General features: G+C 42.8%; 1 protein-coding gene across 1 annotated transcript; it reads left to right on the top strand.

Annotated features, from left to right (window-relative positions):
- Positions 1-1833: 1833 nt before the first annotated feature.
- On the top strand, positions 1834-7600 carry hoxb2a (homeobox B2a). The gene is made up of 2 exons (XM_026360938.1): positions 1834-4588; positions 6104-7600. The coding sequence occupies exons 1-2, from the start codon at positions 4105-4107 to the stop codon at positions 6937-6939; spliced, it is 1320 nt and encodes a 439-aa protein (XP_026216723.1). The 5' UTR covers positions 1834-4104; the 3' UTR covers positions 6940-7600.
- Positions 7601-12002: the final 4402 nt, after the last annotated feature.

Raw genomic sequence — 12002 nt, 5'->3', positions numbered from 1 at the left:
TTAGTTAGAAGCAGAGAAGTATTCTCAAACACTAATAAGACAAAAAGAGGTTTGTTGACATTCCTAAACAGTTACTTCCCAAACCAGAACCACAGGAAGCTAGAGGAAAAATGGTGAAGTCTCCCTTTAATAGTGAAAGTAACATTTTGGTCATGCAAGATATCTCTGCTCTTATACCTGAAGCCTTTAAAAGTACAGATGACTTTAAAATTGTGCATTAGTGAAAATATTTTTGAGGCCAACAATGTTGCTCCTGAAGTTCAGATCTGGGTTGAGAGCAGGTCTGTGGTCCAGGGGTGACCTGACAGCGATGCCAATAATAAGTCATCATCACTATCAGAAACATGAAGCCTAAAGTCACATGTAGCAACATCTGGAACATCAAAACAAAATATTTTGAACCTTGAGGGAAACTTCAGATCTGCTCTTTTCTCCTTTGCAAACCAAAGTGCTTGATAGTAGTGTTGTTTTACTAATACAGCATGCTGTATGCTACTGTTTAGCTGCTGGCTGGAGTTCAGTTTCCACATCAATCACCAGCACCAATGATGCACCGATGCTAATGTCAAATACTGGGCTGCATCCCAGCAAAAGTCCAGGGCTCGATCCAACGACTATTCCCGTACTGCAACCTGATACCTAAAGCCACGAGAGTGCCAGACTTGTTTTTGTCTGACAGCTCGTCATTGATTTGATCGTTGCTCAAAGTCTGTTTTCAGTAACACAAAAATCACCCAAGTGTGGATATCAGTCCTATCTGGCATGGCAGTATTGTATCTGACAGAGCAGTGATAACTGTGAGAACTGTCACTGGTGTATCGATTTCTCTGCAAAAACAGAAAAACAATTAGTGGGGATGAACGTAGGCTGGAAGTTCAGATGATACAGCTGATTTCTTTTCATGTTAGATGGTGAAATATATGTGTAGTGGTGAGGTGGTGTTAGGGTTCCTGGTGTGTTCCAGCCAGTTCTGTATGGACCATGTGTTTCTTATGTGATTGTTTATCATACATAAACCTACAGAGCATCTAGACTGTTTTTACTACTTCCTCTTCACAACTTGCACCATTTCACTGACTGTTGTCAGTATCTGACAGAAACTGAGCCCCAGACATACTGACCCTCCTGCTAACACTGTCCTGTGTTCATGTTTATACCCCCCCCCCCCCCCCCCAAGAAAGCCCCGAGGCTTCCGCCATGCCCGGTCACGTGTTCTCTAAACCACCCCTCTCTCTTTTTTACCTCACTCTCTCGCGCGCCTGCTCAGTGGCCTGAGAGCAGCATAAAAACTTAGGACATAAATCAGGCTCCCATAAATAATGGCCGCACTTCCCTTTACATCTCCATTGGACTAACAGACAATAAAAACACCAATAAGCAGAGATTGGATCTAATTTATTGCCTCATAAAAACAGACGGAGAGCTCGGCTCGACTTCAGCGACGCAGGCACAGCTGAAAACACTTCAGCTATTACTGTAGAACACACTCAGTGAACGCGAACGAGCTCTGCTGTGGAGCACCCTCTAATTCTAACTGCACTTTAATGGGATCTGGATTTTCTGGTGCACTTTTAGGTTGAAAGTAGAAAAGAACTGTGTTAAAGTAATGGTCAGATGTTACCTTGAGCATGTAGTAGTAACCAGACTGACTGCTGGCTACTACTACTAGTACTACTACTACTAATACTACTACTACTACTACTACTACTAATAATAATAATAATAATAATAATAATAATAATAATAATAATAATGATGATAAAAATAATAACAGTAATTGTAATAGTAATAATAAAATAATAATAGTAGTAATAGTAAACCTGCAAAGCTCAATAGTTTCTAATTCACGGTCTATATTTTATTTATTTATTAACATCAGACATGTTTTACGGGAAAATAGATCTAGTATCATAATCTAAATAAACTGTAATTACAATTGAAATTAAATGTTTCAATTAAGAAACGTTTAAATTTAGCTGCTAAGCTACTAGGTAAAGGGGAAAGACTTTATCTGACCCTATAATTAAAAACAAAACTGTAAAAACAAACAAAAAAAAGAATGAAAAAAGAAAATCATTGAGTGAAAAATAACCTAAAATAGTCTCCAACTTCTGTAGGAGGTCCATGGTCTCCAGTCATGACCAGCAGCTTCTTGATCTTCACCAAACTCCCTTTAAATTTGCCGGAATTTAACAAAAAAACGAATCCAGTTAATAAAAAAACGAACATTAAGATGAGGCAGCCACATGTGAAGCGGTGCGGTGTATTGTGATGCTGCAGCTCAGTCAGCAGCTTGTGTGTGAGCTTGTGTTTGCTATCTGTGTGTGTCTGTGTGTGTGTGTGTTTGCTTTCATGCCGCTTCAGCCTACTCGCTGCCTCGCGCTTTCTACTGCGCTCAATGGCCCTCACTCCCACACACATTTCTGTTTTTTTTTCTGGCTCTTTTTCAGAGTCAAGGGGTGAAGCCAAATGGCATGAGAAAGAGAAGGAGGAGAAGGGGGTGCGCGAGAATAGTTTACATCCAGTTAGTCCTGGTATTTGTCTTTAAATATTGTAGATTGCATATTTGTGTGTGCTGTCTATGTGCGCGCATTTGTGTGCGTAAAAGCGGTGTAAAAATACGCTGGGACTTGGAGAAGAGTGGAGCTGTAGGAGAGAGATTGAGGGGGTACGACCGGAGGTTTTCTTGTTATTTAGGGAGCCAGTGGAGCTGCTGTCAGCCTCTTTGCAGGAAGAGAAAGATTGATCACCGCACTTCTATTTTTTTTTCACTCGGGGCTCTTCGGGCTCTCCAAAAAATATCCTCTGCTAAACTCTCGAATTCCTCATCTTTATAAAAATGTACATGCGCCTCCTGTCAGGTTTGAAGGCCACAACAGCCGCTCACTCACCACGAACATCCATATTACTGCTTTGCTATTATCATTTTTTACTACAAGGAGGAACAGAGAGGCCTGCTGCGCTCTCCCTTCGTTTCTACTGCGACCTCGTAGTGAACTCTCTCTCTCTCTCAGCGTAAACATTTTTAACACACACACACACACACACTACATTGCACTGAGTGAGTAGCTCGTACAAAGAATGCTAGAGCCTGTTCAGAGACTATTTACGAGTGAAATTATTTTTAGATGTTTATCTGGAAAACACGCACTCATGGAAAGCTCCAACAACTGTTATAGCAGAATGAAATATGAAGGACTTACACACCGTCAGGCCCCCTCTCTGTGCCTCTCTTCTCATCTCCTCACAGTTTATATCTAAGTTTCTCTCTCTCTGCTCTGTTAGGAGCCAATCTGCTTCATCTTCTACCACTGAGTACTAAACTTCATCCTCCTCTCCTCCTCAGCTACACCATCTAACAGCCTATCTGTGCTTTTCTGTCTAACTTTGGGATTTCCAGTCTCTGTCACACGTTACAAGATTAATGAGCTGAGTGCTATAAACAGTATTTTTTTTTTAAGGAGCCATATTGTAAACGGCGCTGGCCAGCTCCGTTCACTTGATCTTAACCGTCATTACATCACCCAGAGGACCGAGAGATGCTCTATTGTTTGTGCGTAAAACCGGGCCGAGATGAGCCGATCCGCCGCCCACACTGCGCACATGGCGAACGGCCGCCCTCCAGTTTTTCTCCCCAAATTTCACCCCCCGTGAAGCCCAAACAATAGCAGCTATGCTGTGATGTAGCCCCTCTTTGCCACAGCATTTGGTGGAAAAATAATAATGCTGCTTCCCACAGCAATCGTCGCCGCCAGGCCTGGGCTCTCCATTGGCTGTTTTAGATCACATGACCAGGAATTGGCTGCAATTTCGTCCCATAGTTCTTCAGTTTAGCCTACCCAGGTCCCCATACGCTAGTAATATCACCAATATACACAATTATTATATAGCCACCGCATGTACGCCCTTGCAGCGAAGAGCCTACATGCTCGTGCGTTTTTTTTTCATTTGGTTTTATTTTTTAAAGAAGCCATATTGTGTTGTGTGTGCGCGCGCGTGCATGTGTGCATGTGGGGCTTTTTTTGTGTGTGTTTTTTTTTTATTTTGGGGAAGGGATTGTTCGGGGGGCTCGCCGTTTGAGAGAGAACCCGGTTTGAGGGAGCTATGAATTTTGAATTTGAGAGGGAGATCGGTTTTATAAACAGCCAGCCGTCCCTAGCAGAGTGCCTGACGTCCTTCCCTGCCGTCCTGGAGTCATTTCAAACTTCATCAATCAAGGAGCCGACAGTAATTCCGCCTCCCTTCGAGCACACCATCCCCAGCCTCAGCCCCTGCACAGCCAGCCAGCCGAGACCGGCTGCTAGGAGCCTGCAGAACCGGAGAACCTCAACCACTAATGGCCTCCAGACGCATCACCGAGGCGCCCAGCAGCCTTGCCCGCACGGCCAGGCCCCTGCCCTGTCCACGGCCACCGCGGCCGGTCCGCTGGCCCACGAGTTCCCCTGGATGAAGGAGAAGAAGTCATCCAAGAAGTGCCTCAAGCCTGGAGGCAGCTCGAGCAGTGGCGGATCCATCATTCCCCCCGCCTCATCATCCCCGTCGCCGACTGCCTCCGGGTACGCTTCGGCGGGCATCGAGTCACCCACAGGTCGGTATGGCTGGGATGAGGGAAGCAATATGTGCTTGTGTATTGTGGGAGTGTGAGAAGTGTGCAACCTGATCTTTGAATTTCTGTTTGCATCTTCATTTCACAACGGAGACTGATTGCACACTGCGTGGATTTGTTTAGATGCCATTGTCTTTTTCTTCCTCACTGTGTGTGTGTGTGTGTGTGTGTTGTACAGTGCTGTGATGCAATGTCAACAGGGAAGCCATACCCAGACCACTGCATTATACTGCAGTGCTGTGCACACTCTCTCTTCATGCGTCTCAACATGCAGCCATTAACGTCTCACACACATTTTAAGTGTAATTTAAAGGATCAATATTTTTGTATCAGCTGTGCAGAGTGCAGACCATCCACATGCACATCCTGTTATGTCTGCACTGTCTATAGCCCACATCTCCAGAGAGCATTTTCTTCATATAGAATTATAAATAGTGCATAAAGACGCGCAGAGGATGTTTTTTTTTTTGTTCTTTACCCATCCTGCAGATGATTGCTGCTGCATGTATCATTCAGCTCATTGGGTGGTGTGGTTTCAGATCATCATCATCATCATCAGCAGCAGCAGCAGCAGCAGCAGCATCACCCTGGTATTATATATTCATAACACTGAGATGGTAGCCATATTGGATGGAGGTAGGAAATATCTAGAGAGTGGGGGAGGGGTATGGAGGTTAGGAAACAGACTGCACCCAATCTGATGTTGTAGTTGCTCTGGGTCATTTTTATTTTTTACACTGGCCTCCACGATAATCAACACATTGTTTCCTTTTAGTTTCTCTCTCTCTTTACACACACACACACACGCCCTTGTATGTTTTCCCCTCACTTTCTTGCCCAATTTCCTGCCTTTTCTCTCTCATGAAGCCACTCAGGGTTTTAGTTATGCTTCTGACACATTCGTTTCACGTCCACATTCCCACATTTCCCTGCACATTTCCTCCTATCCTATCACATGATTTATTTCTTTTTATTTTTTATTTCCCTCTCTGTGTGCGTTTGTCTGATCACACACGCTGCAGCCGAGCTCAGCAGGCATCGATGCACTCGAGCCTGTACAGAGGAGGGAAACCCGCTCTGACATTCTGATCATCTGTCTTTATTTGCGCTTTGTTTGGCTTTTCTTTTTTCCTCTTCTTTCGTCTTTTCCAGCACCAAATTGGTTCGCGCTTCCAGTTATGACTTTGGCTGCTACTGTAATTGGAAGGAGATTTTTTTTATGAGACTTTTTGTTTTATTACTGTTTTATTACAGACAGAGGAGAGCCGCGGGATTTGTGCTCCAATGCTGAAGCAGCTTATTTCTTGGCTGGAAATCTTACAAGCAATAAAATTGTAGAGGTTTTATTGGGTTTTCATGAAGTGCATTACAATTTGAAGTTAAACGAAATACAACATTAAAATAAAAATGAGGATAGGATAGCTTTAAATGGCTTTCACGATAAATCCTCCACATAAATTCTCTCCCTTCCTCCTTTATTTGCCTTTGTCCCTGCAGACACGGCCCAGGCGGGTCTGGATGGTGGAGGAGCCGGGTCCCGCCGGCTGCGCACCGCCTACACCAACACGCAGCTGCTGGAGCTGGAGAAGGAGTTCCACTTCAACAAGTACCTATGCCGGCCAAGGAGGGTGGAGATCGCGGCCCTGTTGGATCTGACCGAGCGGCAGGTCAAAGTCTGGTTCCAGAACCGGCGCATGAAACACAAGCGTCAGACCACGCACCACCGGGACGGCAGCGGAGGAGGCCACGAATCCGGAGACCCGGGCGGGTTTGAGCCGCTCGAAGGCACCGATGCGTCATCCCCGTATTCAAACCAGCCGCTGGAGGCATCTGGCACCGGGGAAGCTACAACAGAGGGCGAGACGGGGAGCAGCAATCTGTCTTCGGCCGCAGCTCCCTCCGCCTACGCTAATGACAGCGAGGACAATGCACAGCCCACGCCGGAGGAGGGAGGCCATTTGAGCTGCCACGAATGCCCGCCGCTGCTTGGGGCATCTGGTTCCTCTGACTCCGCTGCGACGCACAACTCCCCGCCTGCGTTCACCGCTGACGCCCCGGTGCTGATGCAGCTGAGCGAGGCCGGGACCACGACAGCAGCGGGACTCTCCGAGCAGCGGGACAGTCCCGCGTCTCTGGGACACTCTGCTCCTGCCGCCGCCTCTTCCTCCTCCTCCTCCTCCGCGCTCCCGGACCTGGCCTTCTTCACCGGGGACGCCTGCCTGTCACCCAGCCTGCAGAGCTCCCTGGACAGCCCGGTGGATTTCTCCGAGGAGGATTTCGACCTGTTCACAAGCACGCTGTGCACCATAGACCTGCAGCACCTCAACTTCTGAGGCCAGCTGAACATGAAGGAAAAATCCAATCCAACACAAATGAGAATGAAGGAGCGGAGGGACAGGAGGCCTGTGTGGATGAACGACCGAGCGGCAACATTCCTGAAACCTTTCTCAATGGAAATCATGAAGCTTTTCAAATATGTGTTACGTCTTCTTCCTGGTTTTATATCGCAGCTATAAAGTAGTTTAAAAGAGATGCGGTTGATTTTATTTATTTTGTTTGTATTTCACACATCGAAGGACGATTAGTTTTTTTCTTTTCACGATCAAAACGTTTTGGGAATTTTCTCTTTCTTTGTCCAAAGTTTCAGGTATTTATTTCCTCCATTGTTTTGGATAATTTCGGTCTCAATTATTAAGCCTTTTCTCAGTGCGTGTGGATTTATTTCCTCTGGTCCATTCTGGTGCAGCTTCACGGATCTTTTCTAACTTCTCAGGAACTGTTCACGGAGTCTGGGTGCAGAGAGCTGGACTGCGATTAGACTGAATGGATTCTCTCTCTTGAGCCACACATGGGAAGAGGGAAGCCCTGCTGAGGACCCGGGTTTTAGATCCTAGTTTATTTATTGAGATTCTTTAATAGTGAAAATCCAAATTATTTATTGTACATATATTTTCATAGTGGAAGAATAATAATAATAAAACACACAAACATTTACGATATGGCCCATGTCGTTCTGTTTTATAGCCTGTTAATTAATGGAGTGCTGAATAGTAGAGAATTACGGCTGGTAGAAAATGTACATTTAACACCAATAGTGCACAATATTTTATAATAAATACCATATTTAATGAACTTTCAAAATATTACTACTACTTTATTTATTATATTAGGCGTGGATTATTTAGCAAATAGCAATGTTTAGTTTTTATAAAATATTTAGGTCCTATATATATATATATATATATATATATATATGTAATTTTTATGTAATTATTATATTATAATATACATTTTGTTTTGTTTTTTTTCTTCAAAATGTATTTTTTTTTTTATTTCTTTTAAATTTAAAACCAGGCTCATAATTTAGACTGCAGATTTTAAATTAATATTAATATTCTTGCTCCTGTCTTTTTCCACACCATGCAGCATATACATACATCCTGATAAAGCCCAGTAAGGCCCAGCATGGTACCACTCAAGTGTATATGCACAGAGATAACACACAGTTAAAAAAGAACTAGTGGAAAAAATAATAATAATAATAATAATAATAATAATAATAATAATAATAATAATAATAATAATAATAATAATCCACTATTTTTCTTGCTGGTTAGCCTGTGGCTCTGTGTAGCAGCTAGCTAATGGTTAGCTACAGAGAAACACTGGAGCCTTTGTGACAGTAGGAGACCCGGAACCAGCCACAGTGGAACTCAAGTCTCCGTGTGGTGTGTGAGCACGGACGTTTAGCTTCACAGGGCACATTCTCTCCCACTGGTAACAGGAACACAGGTTTAAAGCTTTACCAGCAGCTTACTCTGCTGCCACTAGTGTGTGCGGATGCTATGCTAACTAGCCGCTCCTCCGCCCACTGAGTCAAAATGGCGCTGAAGACAAAGCAGGATGTGAACAATGAGCAGTGGCAGCCATTACAAGATGACTGCTCACTGTGACAGGCACGGTGCGTGTGTGTGTGCGTGTGTGTGTGTGTGTGTGTGTGCAGGCAAGCCACAAAGACTGAGGACTCATTTGTTGTTTCTGAATCAAAATAGATGTAAGTCTGTTACATTTAATAGTAATAATAATAATCCTAGTAATAGTAATAATAATAATTAATAATGCCTGCTCATCTGCTGCTTCATCATTTCTGATTGCATGAAACTAAAGACAAACATATAAAATTGGGCATCAATCTGTTCTTTTTTTTTTTTTTTTACATGGCACAGGGTTTTGTGAGCTGCAAACAGCAGTGAGCAGGTTTAAAAAGGGGACATCCCTCACTCCTTCATTTAAACATCACATCCTCAGTGGGACTCCTGAACTGTGACACCTATTACTCCTGTATCTCTGACTGATGATTACATATTAATCAGCGTGATAAAGTCAACATGGCCACTCACTGTCTGTCAGCAAAAGTAATATTGCTCCCATTCTGTTAGAATGATTAAACACGTGAAAGGGCAAACTGAGGGGTTTGCACATGAGCACAAGTTTGAAAGGATGCAGACAGCTGCCATGCAAAGAATGCAGATGAAGAAGAAAAGGTCTTATACGTTTTAGGGAGATCCAGCACCTCTGTTCTGCAGCAGGACATCCCATTGACAACCAGGTGTGTTTTCAGTTTTCACATGAACTTTATGAGTGTTATTACAAAACAACAGTTGTGATGTCACATAATGCAAAAGAGAAGTAGCTTTTTATGGCCATAAAGAAACACCACCACCACCACTACTACTATGGCTACTACTACTAATAATAATAATAATAACAATAATAATAAAAGAAAAGAATACTGGAATAAAAAAATATTATCTAAGTTGAAATTTACTGCAAAAGCTTTTTGCTTTGTTGTTTTCAGTCTATCCCTGCAGACCACAGACAGGTTCTGCAGGATGAGGGTCCAACACTGTATTTGCATCTGAAACCTGCATTTTTTTTTTTTTTTTACAAACTAAAGTTCATACACAATTTGGATGGGTTCAGGTGGCCTTTCTGTGCAGTAAGAAGCCAGAAATGCATCTGCAACAGCTGTGTGCAGGTTCCGGAAAAGATCTTATCTTCGACACTCAGAGGAAAGAATGTTAAACCCACAGTGACATGCTCTTAAAGATCAAATCAAACAGGTATCAGACACAGTTAAAGAGTTTTAAGTACAAAACTTCCTGTGTTTTTACAGAGAGTGTTTTTTTTGGAAAGCTCGAGCCAGACGATGTTTCCTGGAAGCCCTGTTGTCAGGACCCAAAAAGCAGCAAACAACCATTAAACAGTGGAAGAAGCACTCTAAGCATTTAGTTAAGCAAAGGTACTAATACCACAACACAGAAATACATTTTAAGTGTTTCTTAAGTAAAAGTAAGTTAATAGCAAGTGCCTGTAAAAGCACTCTTCATGCAGGATGGCTCATTTCACAACAATAAATGGACTATGGAGCTGACTTCAATACCTCTTACACCGTTTTATAATCATATAAGTGGAATCTAGTAATTAGAACTGTAATTACTTCACTAGAGCTGAGTAACTTGTGAAATCTCACACAGAGGATAAATAAAGTCTTATGATTAGACTGTATTTGTTTATTACAATCAAACAAAAAGTTATCAAATAAACACAGTGAAGTAAAAGAATGAAAAAGCAAACAATTGAAAAACTCCAGTAAAGTAGAAATGACTTGAAATAAATGTACTTAGTTATTTCCCACCCCTGCCATTAAACATGCCCTCAGATGAAACTCGTCACTGGATTTTCTGCAGAACAAAGACAGTGGATATCTTATATTGCCAGTGTCACCTCATCAGGAAGTGATCACAATCATGCTATCATACAGTACGATGAGTACTGTACAGAGAAAGTGGAAGATCTGTGTGGTATACTGTCACTGCAGCACCCTCTCTCTCTCTCTCTCTCTCTCTCCTGTAACCATCCATCGAAGCGTATCATGTAGACAATGAGATTACAGCAGAGTACATCTCTATGCTGGGAGACATATCTCACCTTATGAGTGCCTGTGTGTGTGTGAGGTAGAGATTGTGTGTGTGTGTGTGTGTGTTCCAATAATCTCTCTCTCTCCTGGCTGTCACCGCTTGTCGGCCCGCTGCCACACTGTAATACACGTACTGCTCCTTTATCTCTGGCATCACTGTCGCCATCACTGTTATGATTTCTGCCCGTGTGTTTGTGCGTGTGATATTGCATAACTCGGGTGTGATAGATTATCCACTTAGCTGCAGTGGTGAAAAATGTGAGTGGTGGGTTTTTATCATCCCTGAGCGTCAAGAGGAAACTTTACCCTCACACATGCAGAGACAGTCAGTCCTGCTGCACTGCTGCAGAAAGACACTGCATCCTGGAAATCAAAGTGATGGGACTAAATGGAAGAGCAAAAACTGGTAGGTGGCTTTTATAGACCTTGTGTCTATTTGTTTAATAGACTACCAATATTAATGTAGTAACTTCATAAAACCCACCTACAGAGTTCTAACAAACATTTCTTTGTAACAGCATCTATTTGGTCTATGTTCAGCAGTCATCACATCCACCTGCTTTGCGGATGTGCCAGCAGGATTTGTGACATCACAGCTACTTTGGAAGCCAATTACAGCCCAGTGTGCATCTCATACAAGTGTGATGTGTAAACCTGAATCCTGCAGACCTGAAAACAAACTTAAGTAAAGAAGGAGGTACATTGCCTGTGTAATGCCCAATAGTTGAGTGATTGTAGAAAAACTATGCAAGTATTTTTATAGGAAATAACTATTAATAGATAAGAGATAACATATTTACTTGCAGAATAAATATACATGACTGTCACTAAACACACTGACATTGACTTGTTTGATTATTTCACACGAAAGCACATACACACATTAAAACAAGGTAAGTCTGCATTTCCTCTATTCCTACTGTAAAAAAGACCACAGATGGAGAGATATCAGGTGAGATTTAAAATCTCTCAGGGTGTATGTGCACCACTTTGAAAAAAAAAAAAAACAATATCCATGCTCATGCAGAGGGTTCCTACACACATATTTACATTTTGTACTGTGCATGCTTTTATATGGATATGGACAATGTGACCTGACTCCCAGATTACAGTTTGTGTAAATGCTACCATCAGTCCTACAGTCGACTCAAACACAGATCATTAGCGCTTCGGCCTTTGAAGGTTCCATCAATACCAAGCTGCATGTGTGTGTCTCTATGTGTGTGTGTGACAAAGTTGGATAGTTGTCCCTACACATGCAAAACACATACACACACACACTTACTGTATTGAGTTGTCAGCTAATAGCCTTGAATGATACAAACGCACTCTGTATATGTGTGTGTTGATGCACAAGTCCCCCCCTGGAGTCTGTATCTATTAGGTCAATAAAGAGCCATTCCACAGGATTTACTG

Source organism: Anabas testudineus, chromosome 8 (assembly GCF_900324465.2).
Source record: "Anabas testudineus chromosome 8, fAnaTes1.2, whole genome shotgun sequence".
Lineage (NCBI taxonomy): Eukaryota > Metazoa > Chordata > Actinopteri > Anabantiformes > Anabantidae > Anabas > Anabas testudineus.
This window is presented reverse-complemented; position numbering and strand designations above follow the sequence as displayed.

Excerpts from the sequence above, each read along its gene's own strand:
- hoxb2a (XM_026360938.1), top strand. The coding sequence starts at position 4,105 with ATGAATTTTGAATTTGAGAGGGAGATCGGTTTTATAAACAGCCAGCCG. Across the intron at positions 4,589-6,103 it reads GGGCATCGAGTCACCCACAG|ACACGGCCCAGGCGGGTCTG; the intron begins GTCGGTATGGCT and ends TTGTCCCTGCAG.